Genomic DNA, 12939 nt, shown 5'->3' with positions numbered 1-12939 from the left:
ACAGCTTTCTMAGGTTGTAATTGGATTACGAGAATGGAAGAGGCAGTGCACTCGGCTCACAACAGAGGGAATGCAAATTAAAACGGAGATGAGGCAATCCAAAACACAGTGCGCGTCCCAAACGCGCACCTTCTTTCCTACATAGGGTATTCCTTTTGACCAGCGRCCTATAGGCCCTTGTCAAAGTAGTGCACTGTATAGGGAATAGGGTGCGATTTGGGACGTAACCACTGTAAACACATTGCCTTCTAGTTAATTAGGGTCCAGACAAAGAAGTAGATTTATGCCTACCAATGAGTAATTAGACAAAACGTTCCCCTTTAACAAAAGAAATGATTAAATACTAATATGTTCTGATATTCTGTGATTGTGAGGCTTTTGCTAAGTCTTTGTAAAAGGAGACGGTAACTAAAGCTCCTTATTAAAACATAAAAATAGCTCATAAAAACATTATTATTAAGGTCAAATGGACTAATAAACTCTGGGCTCCGGGGTGAAGTTTCCCCTAGTTAGAGATCTAGAATCAGGTTCCCTTCCCCTAATCCAAACTATATCTATTAGTGAGGAAAATGCCAATCCGACCCAAGGTCAGCATCTAAGGGCAGCTTCACCCTACAGTACATCGATACATTATGTCAGCTACACTTGAGCAATCAATAAAGGCTTATTGAATACCACATTTAATGGTTCTCTTATGCATCTCAGTAACCAGTGTTTGACATGTCAGACACATCAAGCATAGGGAAAGTCATCGAAATGAATTCAATTTCAGTCGGCACATCCAGAGCGAATCTATGAAGATCATTCCATCCCTACTTGTCATTTCATGCCAGATAAGCATTTGTGTGGTATGATACAAATGGCACAGATTGAAACCAAATGAAGCAATATTCTGACAAATAGTTGAAAAAAAACAATCATCCGATTTATAAAATCACATTTTTGTTTTATCCACATGACCAGACAGTGATAAAGACCTACGGTAGTGTGCTTCAACTGGAAGACTCTTCCACAGCAAATAAAACAGCAGACGACTCCATTTGAATTAAAACCATTGTCAAATAACTACATTGATTGTCTTCATAATTGTCAGCACAGTTTGAAATATCCCTTGTAAGTTTGATTTTGACCTAATACAAAACAAACCCTCCTCTACCTGTCCTTTGTGAAACAGCCCAGCATTGCTGCCACATGCGCACAACACCATTTCATGAATACTGATCTAACAAGCTCTGCAATGACCTGCATAGTTAACAGCAGGCCAATTCATTCAAATATTAAAGTAGTCAAGGGACTCCACGTAATGATGCTGGAAGGCATGGTTTGCCAAGTGCCCAGTCTCATGGCTGGTGCTGATCCACTCGCCAGAGCAACTTTGGCTGCCTTTCCTCTAAGGAGCAACACGGCATCCCAAATGTAGCATCAGACTTAAATGATCACTTGACTCAAAAACATATTTTTGTATTTTGTTCATTAATCCACTGTTGATATGGTCTCACAAACGTATTCTTGTCAGCAGTTACATTTTCAAAACTTTCAGCAAAAAGCTACAAATGATGATGATCTCTCTTAACTTTACTGCTGTCACGTCCTTAACTTTACTGCTGTCACGTCCTGACCATAGTTCTTATGTGTTTTGCTTGTTTTAGTGTTAGTCAGGACGTGAGCTGGGTGGGCATTCTATGTTGTGTGTCTAGTTTGTCTGTTTCTGTGTTCGGCCTAATATGGTTCTCAATCAGAGGCAGCTGTCAATCGTTGTCCCTGATTGAGAATCATATATAGGTGGCTTGTTTTGTGTTGGGATTTTGTGGGTGGTTGTTTCCTGTCTTTGTGTTTTGTCTGCACCAGAAAGGACTGTATCGGTTTTGCCACATTTGTTATTTTGTAGTTTTGTAAGTATTCACGTTTTCGTCTGTCATTAAATATGTTGAACACGGAATACGCTGCGTCTTGGTCCGATCCCTGCTACACCTCCTCTTCAGACGAAGAGGAGGAAGGCTGCCGTTACAACTGCTGACATGCACCATTTTTGGAGACCATATCAACAGTGGACTAATGAACAAAATACGTTTTTTGTTGTTGAGTAAAGTGATCATTTTAAATGCCTTAACATTCAATGTATCTTGTTCTCTGTTCGCATTGCATTAGGCTGGTCCAACTTCAACAATATGGATGACACACAGTTGAACTAATCTGGTCCGAATAGCATGCACTTTAACACCTCATGCCTTATTCATGGTTACCATCACACCCCAGCTCTGTTGATTGTACTCCCAGATACGCTGCTCATGCAGAAATGATAAACAAGCTGAAATAATAAATAAGCCCTGCACAAACGAGATAAAGATGGCAAAGTGATTTTACTAAGAGAAAGAGCAGACAAACAACTGTATGCTTACCACTAACGGAATCTTGATCATTATCATATAAAATGGCACCTCAATACTTATATTTCAATTGATGCAAAAAGAGTCTACTGCTGTTCTTGTTGATGTAATATGTATATTATTTTTTGTAATATTATTTGTATTATTATTATAATAACTCCCACGGAGGCCAATTAGGAACTACTTTAGTTTTCATAACATAATGCAGATCATTGAAATTCTAAACAAACAAGSAAAACTTAACGAAGGTGGAGGCCATCCTGATCCAGTAGGGAAATAGTGCTTGAGGGTTCAACTACAATGTGTTCAGGGAGAGCTAAGAAAGAGATATATTGTCAAGCAATCTGAGATTTTGTTTTTGACAAGTATATCTAATATATATGACCAGTGAAATCACAACGTGCCCCTTAACGTTGCGATCACACCAACCACCGGCTTCACAAAAAGTGTAATAGCATCTGGTGCGTTAAGTGCGTTTGATTGTGTTTGAGTGCGTCTGAGTAGCTGCTATAGGCTTCAACATACCACTTTTTAAAACCACATTTACAGAGAAAACACATTCTCTGGGGGGGGTCCAAATGTGTTTGCGGAAGATAAGGCCAGCAGGTTTGGACTAGATCAGACCCCCTGGATTGAGAGGGAGCCGAAGGGAGGAGAGGCATGCAGGTTTAGAAGAGCGAGACCCTCTGGGAACGAGTGAGAAAGTGAGGATAGGAAGAGAGTAGGGGGCATGGATAGAGAGGTAGGAGAGGCATGCAGGCTTNGCGAGACCCTCTGGGAACGAGTGAGAAAGTGAGGATAGGAAGAGAGTAGGGGGCATGGATAGAGAGGTAGGAGAGGCATGCAGGCTTAGAAGAGCAAAGATCATTTGGGAACGAGTGAGTGTGTGTGAGGATAGGAAGAGAGTAGGGGGCATGCCATGCCATGCAATACAATGCAAAGCTATGCCATGCAGCGGGTAGAATACCTGGTGATCTCGGAGTCAGGGAGCAGGCCTAAGTGATAGTGAGGGAAGGGTATGGAGTGGAGGAGGCTTTTGTCGCACTCCACGGGGGAATAGTGGTGGGGAGAAGGTGCTTTGTTCACAGTGCTGTAAACTGGCTCAGGAGGCCTGGGGGTAGGAGAATAGAGCAAAGAGAGTGGTTAGTACAGAGAGTAGGAGGAGACAGAGACAGAACAGAACAGAGGGACAGAGGGACAGAGAGAAACAGAACAGAATAGACAAATAACACCTATGTTYTGGGAGTGGAAAAGGAAGAATTCAACCTTGGTTTATAAAGCATTTACATGTGCACTCAGGCTTTTGTTGTTTTACATGCAAAACACCTACTGTTACATGTCTTTTGTTTTTCATTTAGAATTTGGATTCCACAAAAATATCAGCACTCTTCCACCCCCCCATGCTGTCGGCACAGAGAGCCCTCCTGCAGACTTCCACTTCACTAGTTTCAAGTTTCAACTTCACTACACGCCACGCTAACATTYCCGCTCCAGTGAGTTTTCCATCTGCTTTATCTTTGAGATTAAGCAAAAAAGGTCAAACTTGTTCTTAGTATGAAACAAAGTGATTTGCACCATGATAGTACCAGTAAAGGAAAGCCTACTACCATCAGTATGGGGTGGTAGCCGGTGACAACATATGCGGGAACTAAAATCTATATTCATTACTGAACAATCTGAAAATCTTTAAGCTTCATTTATTTTTATCATCAATTTTGTCAATGCTCATTCCGAGTATGCACATCACTAAAGTGGCCTTGTGGTTAGTGTCCGCCCTGAGATTGGAAGGTTGGGAGTTCGATCCCCGGCCGAGTCATACCAAAGACAAAAAAATGGGACCCAATGCATCTCTGCTTGGCACTCAGCATTAAGGATATAGGTTGAGGGTAAGGCCCTGCAATWGACTAGCGTCCTGTTCAGTGGGTGTACCTGTACATAAAGCTGCTACAGGAACAGGAGATGGGTGCAGGAGCCTATGAGCCACTCCGGCTCGCACAAGGCTACTTACTTACATCACTAAAGCACGCTTAGGGCAAAAAGAGGCCGCTTTGAAAGGAAACTGATATGAGAACTGTAACAGGGATCCYTATTCAGACAGCACATATAAATAACTTTTTTTTTTATATACTTGAGTTTAGGAAACTGAGCAAAACATAAATAACGCATCTTAATGCCATAATGCCTCTTTATATCTCAGATTAAATCACACTGACAGATTACAGGGAAGTTTATTGGTAATTTTTGCACTTTGCACAATTCTTTTGCACACGTAAATGTATTGTAATGAAACAGGCAGGGAGCAGGTCTCGAAACCCTCGACCTTCTAGCCCGAAGTCCGGCGCGCTATCGACTGTGTCGCAAAAGGCAGAGTCGATTTCAGCGCTTATAAACCCAGGGTCGTTACACTACTCCCTCCTTTGAAAGAGCGCGTCCTCGCGCTAGCTTGCGACTCTACGTCTTACAGGAACGCGCTCACCGGCCAAGCACACGCACTGTCGTGGATGCAAGGTCCGATCCCACTTCTGACACCAATGTAATGAAACAGCAGGGAGCAGGTCTCGAACCCTTGACCTTCTACCCCGAGGTCCGGCGCGCTATCGACTGTGCCGCAAAAGCATGCTCAAGCGGCAGAGTCGATTTCCGCGCTTATAAACCCAAGGTCGTTACAGTATGTTACCCACTGTATATGCTGTCCTGCATTAGAGGATAAAATGAGGACAAAGATGTATCACAGATGGAATGGGAGGCCAAACATGAGGGTCAGCAGTCATTTTGAAATGTCTCACCTCAACTGGAAGTGCTGTGAATCAAACCTGTGACCCTCCCCGTCATCTATTGAGGCATTTCTGATTGGGGAAGAGATAAGACCAACAAAAGAAGTGCAATAACAGAGTCAGAATCAGAGTGGCAATACGAAGGAAAACTGCAAAAAGGATCAGATTTGACATGGTTTTATTAATTAGAATTACAAATACTAAAAGCTTTATATTTACAATATACTTTGTATGCATTTAGCATAAAAGCCAAACGACGACAGAGCATGCATGTGTTCTTTGTCTTTGACACAACAAACAGTTGGACGCATGCTACAGAAGATGACACAAAGTGTTTGATCAGGGAGAAATGTTTGATAAACAAATGAATTCCTTACAATAGAGACTACAAACGGGACCGCCATAATGCATTTCTAAAATTACAAAGTCCTCATTGCCAAAGGTTCATTATTGARATGGCTCAATTACCCAACCTTGGGACAGACTATGTTTGTTCCCACACTCGGGACTCTGACTCTCTATTGGTTACATAGACTTTTAGCCTCAAAACCTATTCTAACCACCTCTCGCTGGCTTTGTATTCATYTTACCTGATGAAATTGCTGTACAATATGATCTTGTTGCCATCTYATGCACATTCAGATGTCKTAAATCAGCACTGCAGAGCTCTCCCTGTKCTYTGCCGTGCCTTGATTGTATTACTGTTGATGACATCTGTAAATGTGCATGTACACCCTGGCCCATCTACTGTTGCTAGCCCCAATTRTGACTTGTGCTCTGATATCTGTTTCACTGATTTCTGCTCTCYTATAAGCGTAWTACCTAAAATGGATACATTGAAAGTGTGGGTTCACAGCTCCAATCCAGATGTGTTGGTCAATACTGAGACATGTTTAAGGAAGAATGTTTTGAATACTAATGTTAACCTTTCTGGTTATAATCTTTTTCGACAAGACAGATCTTCCAAATGTGGTGGAGTGGCAATCTTTACCAAGGATCACCTTCAATGCTCGGTTGTCTCCACCAAGTCTGACCCCAAACAATTTGATTTGCTGGTTTTAAGCATTAAACTTTCAAATAGCTCTTTGTTGATTGGTTGCTGGACGTTATCGTCCTCCATTAGCACCGGCCTGTACCCTACCTGGCCTAAGCTCTCTCCTGGCCCCTTACACTAAGTCTGAATTTGTCCTGCTATGTGACCTAAACTGGGACATGCTTAAACCACCTGACCAAGTCCTAAAGCAATGGGACTCCCTAAATCTTTCTCAGACTATTACCAATCCCACAAGGTATGACTCCAAACACCCAGAAAAGGCTACTCTCCTCAATTTTATCCTCACAAATAATCCTGKGTGGTATCAGTCTGGTGTTTTCTGTAATGACCTTAGTGATCACTGTTTTACAGCCTGTGTTCATAATGGCTGCTCAGTGAAARGACCTGTCCTGGTTTGTCATAGACGCTTGCTAAAAAACTWTACTGAGCAGGCCRTCCTTCATGACCTGGCCATTGTAAAATGGTATTGAATCAGCTTGATCCCTTCTGTCGAAGATGCTTGGACATTCTTTTTTAATATTTTCAGTGGTATTGTTAACGAACACGCCCCTATTAAAAACAGGTTCAGCCCTTAGTTCGACCGTGATCTTGCAGAGTTACTCCACCTCAAGAATTGCATTTGGCGAAAGGCTCTGCACATGCATACTCAGGCTGACTGGCTATCATTCAGGCAAATTAGAAATAAGTGCACTCAGGCTATCCGGAAGGCTAAAGTTAGTTACTTTAAGGAGCAGTTCTCTCTCTGTGGGTCTAATCCCAAGAAAGACCTGGAGAATAAACTCTCCTCCTCACAGCTGCCCATGTCCCTTAATGTTGATTATGTGGTTGTTACTGACAAGAAGCACATGGCTGAGCTCTTTAATCACCAAGTCAGGATTCCTATTTGACTCAACCATGCCTCCTTGCCCGTCCAACATTTCCTCATCTCCCAACCCTTCTAATGCGACTATCCCCGATGCTTCTCCCTCTTTTCCCCCTGCCCCGCTACAAAGTTTCTCCCTGCAGGTGGTCACTGAATCTGAGGTGTTAAAGGAGCTCCTTAAACTMGACCCCAAAAAAACATCTGGGTCAGATGGTTTAGACCCTTTCTTCTTTAAGGTTGCTGCCCCTATCATTGCCAAGCCGATCGCCAACCTTTTTAACCCGTCTCTCCTTCCTGGGGAGGTTCCCTTTGCTCGGAAGGCAGCCACAGTTTGTCCTTTATTTAAATGGGGAGATCAAGCTGATCCTAACTGTTATAGGCCTATTTCTATTTTGCCCTGTTTATCAAAAGTGTTGGAAAAACTTTATCAACTGACTGGCTTTCTTGATGTCTAAAGTATTCTCTCGGGTATGCAATCTGGTTTCTGCTCAGGTTATGGATGTGTCACTGCAGCCTTAAAGGTCCTCAATGATGTCACCATTGCCCTTGATTCTAAGCAATATTGTGCTGGTATTTTTATTGACTTGGCCAAAGCTTTTGATACTGTTGACCATTCCATTCTTGTGGGAGATCCTTAAACTTGGAGTATTGGTGTCTCTGAGGGGTCTTTGGGCTGGTTTGCTAACTACCTCTCTCAAAGAGTGCAGTGTATTAAGTCAGAAAATCTGCTGTCTCAGCCACTGCCTGTCACCAAGGGACTAACCCAAGGCTCGATCCTAGGCCCCAATTCTCTCAATTTACATCAACAACATTGCTCAGGCAGTAGGAAGCTCTCTCATCCATTTATATGCAGATGATACAGTCTTATACTCAGCTGGCCCCTCCTCGGATTTTGTGTTAAATGCTCTACAACAAAGCTTTCTTAGTGRCCCACAAGCTTTCTCTACCCTTAACCTTGTTCTGAATACCTCCAAAACAAATGTCATGTGGTTTGGTAAAAAGAATGCCCCTCCTCCCACAGGTGTTATTACTACCTCTSAGGGTTTAGAGCTTGAGGTAGTCACCTCATACAAGTACTTGGGAGTATGGCTAGACAGTGCCCTGTCCTTCTCTCAGCAAATATCAAAGCTGCAGGCTAAAGTTAAATCTAGACTTGGTTTCCTCTATCGTAATCGCTCCTCTTTCACACCAGCTGCCAAACTAACCCTGATTCAGATGATCATCTTACCCATGCTAGATTACAGAGACATCATTTATAGATCTGCAGGTAAGGGTGCTCTCGAGCAGCTAGATGTTCTTTACCATTCGGCCATCAGATTTGCAACCAACGCTCCTTATAGGACACATCAGTGCATTCTATACTCCTCTGTAAACTGGTCATCTCTGTATGCCCGTCGCCAGACACACTGGTTGATGCTTATTTATAAAACCCTCTTAGGCCTCKCCCCCCCCCCCCTATCTGAGATATCTACTGCAGCCCTCATCGTCCACATACAACACCCGTTCTGCCAGTCACATTCTGTTAAAGGTCCCCAAAGGACACACATCCCTGGGTCGCTCCTCTTTTCAGTWCGCTGCAGCTAGCAACTGGAAGGAGCTGCAACAAACACTCAAAATGGACAGTTTTATCTCAATCTCTTCATTCAAAGACTCAATCATGGACACTCTTACTGACAGTTGTGGCTGCTTTGTGTGATGAATTGTTGTCTCTACCTTCTTGCCTTTTGTGCGCTTGTCTGTGCCCAATAATGTTTGTACCATGTTGTGTTGTCATGTGTTGCTGCCTTGCTCTGMTGTTGTCTTAGGCCTCTATGTAGTGTTGTGTTGTCTCTCTTGTTGTGATGTGTGTTTTGTCTTAAATTTATATTGTATTTTTATTTTTTTATCCCAGGCCCCCGTCCCCACAGGAGGCCTTTTCATTTTTGGTAGGCCGTCATTGTAAATAAGAATTTGTTCTTAACCGATTTGTCTAGTTAAATAAAGGTAAAAACAAAAACAAAAAAATTCAAATGATATAGCACCTTAAGTTGAAATAAGTAACGATTTGTGCGCAGTATTTGTCCATTATGTTAGCATTTATGCGCATTTTTGTGTGCCGTTTATATTTTCTAATACACTTTGTATGTGCAGTACTATTAAGAAGGTTGTTGTGGAGTGTACAGACGTGCACGTATCATACACAGTGTATAAGTGTGAACGTGTGTGATGCTCCATTGGTTGCAGGGCTGCATGAGCCATTCTTTTTGCTCCTGCCGATTAAACCAGTGTGGGTTGGATATAAGCCCTGCCCTGCTCAGTGGCCCACTTTCTATCTCTCCCCGTACTACGCCCCCTCACCACCCCACCCCCTACTACCCCCACTTCGTGTCGCATGGCCCAGGCTCGTGATGCCTCTACTTGGCCACAGCTCTGAGCATGCCGCAGTACAGCACAGACCCAGATCTCGCTCTCCTCCTGCTGCTACGCTCCTGCACTCTCTAGCTCACTTCTCTGAGTTTAATTGATGAAATACGATCCGATCACAGCTCCCAGCTAGCTTCCTCTTGTATACTTCCTATCAAGACACTCAAGACACAATGAAGGGTGCCTTGATGGGAAAAGTAAGCCCCACTATAAATTAASTATTTTTCTACATTTTCCAATTACAGAATGGTGGCCATAATCCCCATTTTTCCCAGTCCATAGACTACCCCTCTTATTAAAGAGCACCTTTATACCAAGTCTCCACAGCCTTATGGTTTTTACCCATTCAAGTGCAGCAGCTCATTGTTTTCAACTGCCTCTTGTGTCATGAGAGTAAGGTGCCTTAAAGCCGCAGTTAAACTGACTACAACCACTCTTCAGCTGCTTCTGTAGCCAGCTTTAGTGGAATATTGAAATCAAACATCAACTTAAATGTCTAATGTATCACAGACCCATACATTTGAGGCCCATTCACCGTCTTTGTAGGACACAAGTAGATTGCATGTTGTGCTTTACACTAACAAACTGTTATTTCAAGTATTGTTTGTCTAATTTAAACAGAGCAGAGATAGTGACACAGACTGTAGATGCAGTTGAGATACGCTATCCCGTGGCTGAGGCTGGTCTAGCGGGTATCAACCGCAGCCTGCAGCACATACAGTGAGCTCCAAAAGTATTGGGACAGTGACAAATGTTCTTGTTGTTTTGGCTCMGTATTCCACCTCTTTAGATTTTGAAATTATACAATGACTATGAGGTTAAACCCAGAGACRACCAAAGAAAACCCTTATTTCCAATACAAACTGAAGAGATTAAATCAGAAGATCATACAAATTATTGTAAGATGAAATAGAAAAAATATATATATATATATTTTAAAATATCCTTATTTTTCTCTGAAGGCCCAGAAGGCCCTCACACCATATACAGTAAGTGAATTTGTTCCAATACTTTTAGTCCCCTAAAATGGGGGGGACTATGAAAAAAAGTGCTGTAATTTCRAAATGGTTCACCTGATACGGATTAAAATACCCTCAATTTAAAGTTGACAGTCTGCACTTTAACYTCATAGCAATTGTACTATTTCAAATGCAAAGTGCTGTAGTACGGAGCCAAAACATTTGTTACTGTCCTAATACTTTTGGAGCTCACTGTATACACCACCCCAGCATGGCTATGAATCACAGCCTCAATGCTATTCTACATCTCCCTCTCTGTCTCCCCACTCATTTCATGCTATTCCTGTCTGAATAGATAGTCTGTCCTGAGGGGTGCTTTCTCCTGCTGGGGGCTCATTTAATTACGGCTGCAACCCGCTCCCCAAATGGCACCCTATTCCCGGGCTCTGGTCAAAAGTAGTGCACTATGTAAGGAATAAGGTGCCATTTGGGACGCACSCTACATTTGTTGTSCCGTGTCACAGTATCAAAGCCAGCCAAGCATGCTGTCAGCTGCAGAGGCACACACAGATTGGCAGCCATTCAGGGCTAAACGCTTGCTCAGTTTCTGTCAGCTACACATCTCCCCAATTGGTCTGACAGAAACACAGAAGGAGTTGGCAGACAGCAGGAGTGACCTGACGTTACTATTTGCAGCTACTGAATCAGCAAGTCCTTGTGGGTCTACCTTACAGAGCGCCTACCTGGGCATTGAGGACAAACGTATAATAATATATCCCATTTAGCCAACGAGGCAATTTATAGATTTATACTGTCTGTGAGGTGTAAATGGACTTATTTGGTTATTTTATAACACCTCTGTACAGTATGTGATGGTTAGTGCTGAGCTATTTTACCGACTTGTAGGCAGTGGTGGAAAAAGTACTCAATAAAAGATACATTAATAGAAAATGACTCAAGTAAAAGTGCAAGTCACCCAGTGAAATACTACTTAAGTAAAAGTAAAAAAAAAATTTGGTTTTAAATATACTTTAAGTATCAAAAGTAAATGTAATTGCTAAAATATACMTAAGTATCAAAAGTAAAAGTACGAATAATAAAACATTCAACATATTAAGCAAACCAGATGGCACAATTTTCTTGTTTTATTTTTTATTTACGGATAGCCAGGGTCACACTCCAACACTCAGAAATCATTTAAAAACAAAGCATTTGTGTTTAGTGAGTCCGCCAGATGAGAGGCAGTAGGGATGACCAGGATGTTCTCTTGATAAGTGTGCGAATTGGACCATTTTCTGTCCTGCTAAGCATTCAAAATGTAACGAGTACTTTTGGGTCTCAGGGAAAATGTATGGAGTAAAAAGTACATCATTTTCTTTAGGAATGTAGTGAAGTAAAAGTTGTTAAAAATTTAAATAGAAAGGTACAGATACCCCCCAAAAATACTTAAGTTGTACTTTAATGTATTTTATTTTTCATTTTTTTAAACAAATAATTGACAACTATTTCAATGCGCACATTACACAGTTTCTCTAGATAAATTAGATGTGRAATGTAGTAAGGAGTTGTAGTTTCCAACAGGCCAATATTCTACATAGTTTAGCGCAGAAAGTGGTAATTGACTACAAAGACCACAATCCATTGCCTATCTACTTGTCCAGTCTGTGTGTTTCTTTTACACCTGCTACATTAGGCTGACACAGAAAAGGTGACAGAAGAATGTGTGATTGAGTGGGAGAGAGCAGTTGCTTACTACCATCATTGGACTTTCATTGTTTTATTCTGTGTTACAGCATTCAAACCACATAATGGATAGTGCTTTTAACGTAAAATAAATAAACCGAAAATGAAATCCGTGATTATTTTTTAATGATTGAACCAAAACAAAACCAATTTCAAAAAGACCTAATCACCCACAACTAATGATGGCACTACACGTGTCAGCAATGYAGGTTATCAAAATTGTTGTTGAATTAATTTCTCATTCATTTACAGATTCTGGTAATGGGATATTTCCCATGAACCTGTCAACAATTTGGGTTAAAAAAAAGTGTTAAAAAGTGRGAACAAAAGATGACTTTATACAAATACAAAAAAAGTGGAGAAAAGCACTGCATTAGGCCCTTTATAGTACCAAGATCAATGAATCTGCAAGGGAGAGATCTCAAACATGAACCAAAATTGTGATTTCTTAAGATTTTTTTAAATCTTAATTTAATCTAAGGCAAAAAACTATTTGGATGTTCCATATAGCTATGTTGGCACTGCTGGATTCTAGCCTGAAATGTATACTTATTCATGTTACTATACTAGAACTACTTTACATGTATAATGTCATTGTTAAATCTCATGGATCTTATGGAGAGGGCCAAAGGGTAACAGTCTGGTTTCAGTCACTGATAAAGTTGGATAGCCGTGGATTAGGGAGGAGTGAGGAATGTGGGCCGAGGTCAGGTCAGATGAAGTGACAAGGAGCAGTTATATTACACACGGTTGGATT

General features: G+C 41.6%; 1 protein-coding gene across 27 annotated transcripts in view; it reads right to left on the bottom strand.

Moving 5' to 3' along the window:
• LOC111980729 (disks large homolog 2) overlaps positions 1–12939 on the bottom strand; it is a 243653-nt gene that overhangs the window by 41118 nt on the left and 189596 nt on the right. For 18 of the 27 annotated variants that reach the window (XR_002879498.2, XM_070449291.1, XM_070449290.1 and 15 more), the window contains 2 exons: positions 5174–5233; positions 3355–3498 (listed from right to left, as the gene is read on the bottom strand). The exons of 6 other annotated variants lie outside the window; for them this stretch is intronic. Coding sequence is in view for 20 of the 21 variants with exons in the window: in XM_070449291.1 (XP_070305392.1) it covers positions 3355–3498; positions 5174–5233 (204 nt within the window). In the remaining variant the exon portion in view is untranslated. The remainder of the gene's footprint in view (positions 1–3354; positions 3499–5173; positions 5234–12939) is intronic. 3 more of the 27 variants (XM_070449294.1, XM_070449296.1, XM_024011647.2) reach the window with 1 other exon arrangement.

The sequence above is a fragment of the Salvelinus sp. IW2-2015 genome, linkage group LG20 (genome assembly GCF_002910315.2).
Source record: "Salvelinus sp. IW2-2015 linkage group LG20, ASM291031v2, whole genome shotgun sequence".
Classification (NCBI taxonomy): domain Eukaryota; kingdom Metazoa; phylum Chordata; class Actinopteri; order Salmoniformes; family Salmonidae; genus Salvelinus; species Salvelinus sp. IW2-2015.
The sequence above is the reverse complement of the archived record's forward strand: the minus strand, read 5'-3'. Positions and strand labels throughout refer to the sequence as shown.